The 2,432-nt window shown below is 41.0% G+C and overlaps 1 protein-coding gene across 1 annotated transcript; it reads right to left on the bottom strand.

Annotated features, from left to right (window-relative positions):
* Nucleotides 1–215: 215 nt before the first annotated feature.
* Nucleotides 216–1,899, bottom strand: SARC_12241 (hypothetical protein; the record flags this gene model as incomplete). Its single annotated transcript, XM_014293658.1, has 2 exons — nt 216–370; nt 1,677–1,899. Coding segments are annotated over 2 exons (378 nt in total), but the record flags the coding sequence as incomplete, so codon positions are not given.
* Nucleotides 1,900–2,432: the final 533 nt, after the last annotated feature.

The raw sequence follows: 2,432 nt of genomic DNA, 5'->3' as shown, positions 1-2,432 counted from the left end.
CTAAGTACCTCCAATATATCGACACCCAACTCTCTACATACCTACACACTCAAACAAACACCCCAAGGATACACACACACAACCTACACACTGCTCACACACACACAACCTACACTCTGCTCTCACACACACTGCTCACACACACACAGCCTACACACTGCTCACACACACACAACCTACACACTGCTCACACACACACAACCTACACACTCAAACACATACCAATGCTCCTGAATGCTCATCTGAGTATCGTTCTTCTTGGCGTACGTGAGGATGCCTGCGGCGGCTTCGGGTTGTTTGAGCTGGTTGAGGATGGCGATTAATTTCTCAATCACTTCTGGGTTTTTGGAGTCCTGATGGAATTGCATCTCTGTAAATAGACGCGGGAAACAGCACGTGGACCGAGCGGAGGTTAGGATTTAAGGTTTTAAGGTCTAGGGTTCAGGGTTCAGGCAGGGGTGAGGGTTTTGGGGGATAGAGTTTAGGGTTTAGGGTTTAGGGGTTTGTTTTAATATTGGTTTTAGTATCTCAATAGAATACGATACGATGGGACACCTCTGCAGTGCAGTACCTTTGCATAGGTGTGACAGTTGGCGACATCTACGAATTCAATAGCAAACATACACACACATACACATGTCTCCGTAGAATATGTTACTATGACAAACATACACACACATAAACATGTCTCCATAGAAAATGTTACTATGACAAACATACACACAAATACACATGTCTCCATAGATTATGTTACTATGACAAACATACACACACATACACATGTCTCCATAGAATATGTTACTATGACAAACATACACACACATACACATGTCTCCATAGAATATGTTACTATGACAAACATACACACAAATACACATGTCTCCATAGAATATGTTCTATGACAAACATACACACACACACATGTCTCAACACACTATGCTACTATGGCACACCTCTGTAGTGCAGAGCCCTTGCATAGGCGTGACAGTTGGCGACATCTTCGAATTCAATAGCAAACATACACACACATACACATGTCTCCATAGAATATGTTACTATGACAAACATACACACACATACACATATCTCAACAGAATATGTTACTATGGCAAATCTATACACACAAACACATGTCTCAATACACTATGTTACTATGGCACACCTCTGTAGTGCAGTGCCTTTGCATAGGCGTGGCAGTTGGCTGCGTATTATATCTCAATACACTATGTTACTATGACAAAAAAACACACACACACATATATATCTCAATACACTATGTTGCTATGACAAACATACACACACAAACACATGTCTCAATAGAATATGTTACTATGACAAACATACACAAACATACACATGTCTCGATAGAACATATTATAATGACAAACATACACACACATACACATGTCTCAATAGAATATGTTACTATGACAAACATACACAAACATACACATATCTCAATACAATATGGTACTATGACAAACATACACACACATATATATATCTCAATACAATATGTGACTATGACAAACATACACACACACATATATATCTCAATACACTATGATACTATGACAAACATACACACACACACATATATCTCAATACACTATGTTACTATGACAAACATACACACACACACACATATCTTAATACACTATGTGACTATGACCCACCTCTGTAGTGCAGTGCCTTTGCATAGGCGTGGCAGTTGGCTGCGTATTCGGCTAGTGTTGTGTGGTCGGCTGCGAGACGCTTGTCGTCGTGCTCCATGCACTCCGCCAGATTCAGCAGAGTCTGTGTGATATCTGATGGGACGGTCTTGGCCTGATGAAGGTAAATAGAGGCGAGACGATGGGGTGTCAAAGGGGGTCTTTTCTGGGTTAAATTGTGCTCCATGGTGATTTTCAGGCCTATTTGTGCATTAGTGCCGATACACTCAGTGATAATTAGTAAAGTTAGATGAAAGTCAGAGATAGCTGATGTAACGGGACTTTCCGTTAATATTGAAAGGGTGATACAGAGATTTGTACGGGTGTTTCTCAGGGCTATTTGTGCATATTAGTGCCGATACACTCAGTGAGAATCCAGCAAAGTCTGATGAAAGTGGGAGGTAACTGATGTAACGAGACTTTCCGTAAACATTTACGTGTCGTTAGGATCTTTTGGTTCTAGGGTTTAGGGTTTCCGTATCAACATAAAAATCGTATAAAACCCCTACTTCCAAAAACGAGTCAAGAGCGTATGTTGCAGAAGCAGAATGCCACTAGTGAGGATAATATGAAGATCTCTATGCACTTAAGCTCCATTGTCGAGTCGGGTTTGGCCTGATGAAATGGAGTAGAGGGGTGTGTAATAGAACGCGATGGTACATATACGGCACTATTTGTGTCTACTGACCGTGTACTGGGTCTTTACAGCATATACACACA

Source organism: Sphaeroforma arctica (assembly GCF_001186125.1).
Source record: "Sphaeroforma arctica JP610 unplaced genomic scaffold supercont1.2167, whole genome shotgun sequence".
NCBI lineage: Eukaryota > Ichthyosporea > Ichthyophonida > Sphaeroforma > Sphaeroforma arctica.
This window is presented reverse-complemented; position numbering and strand designations above follow the sequence as displayed.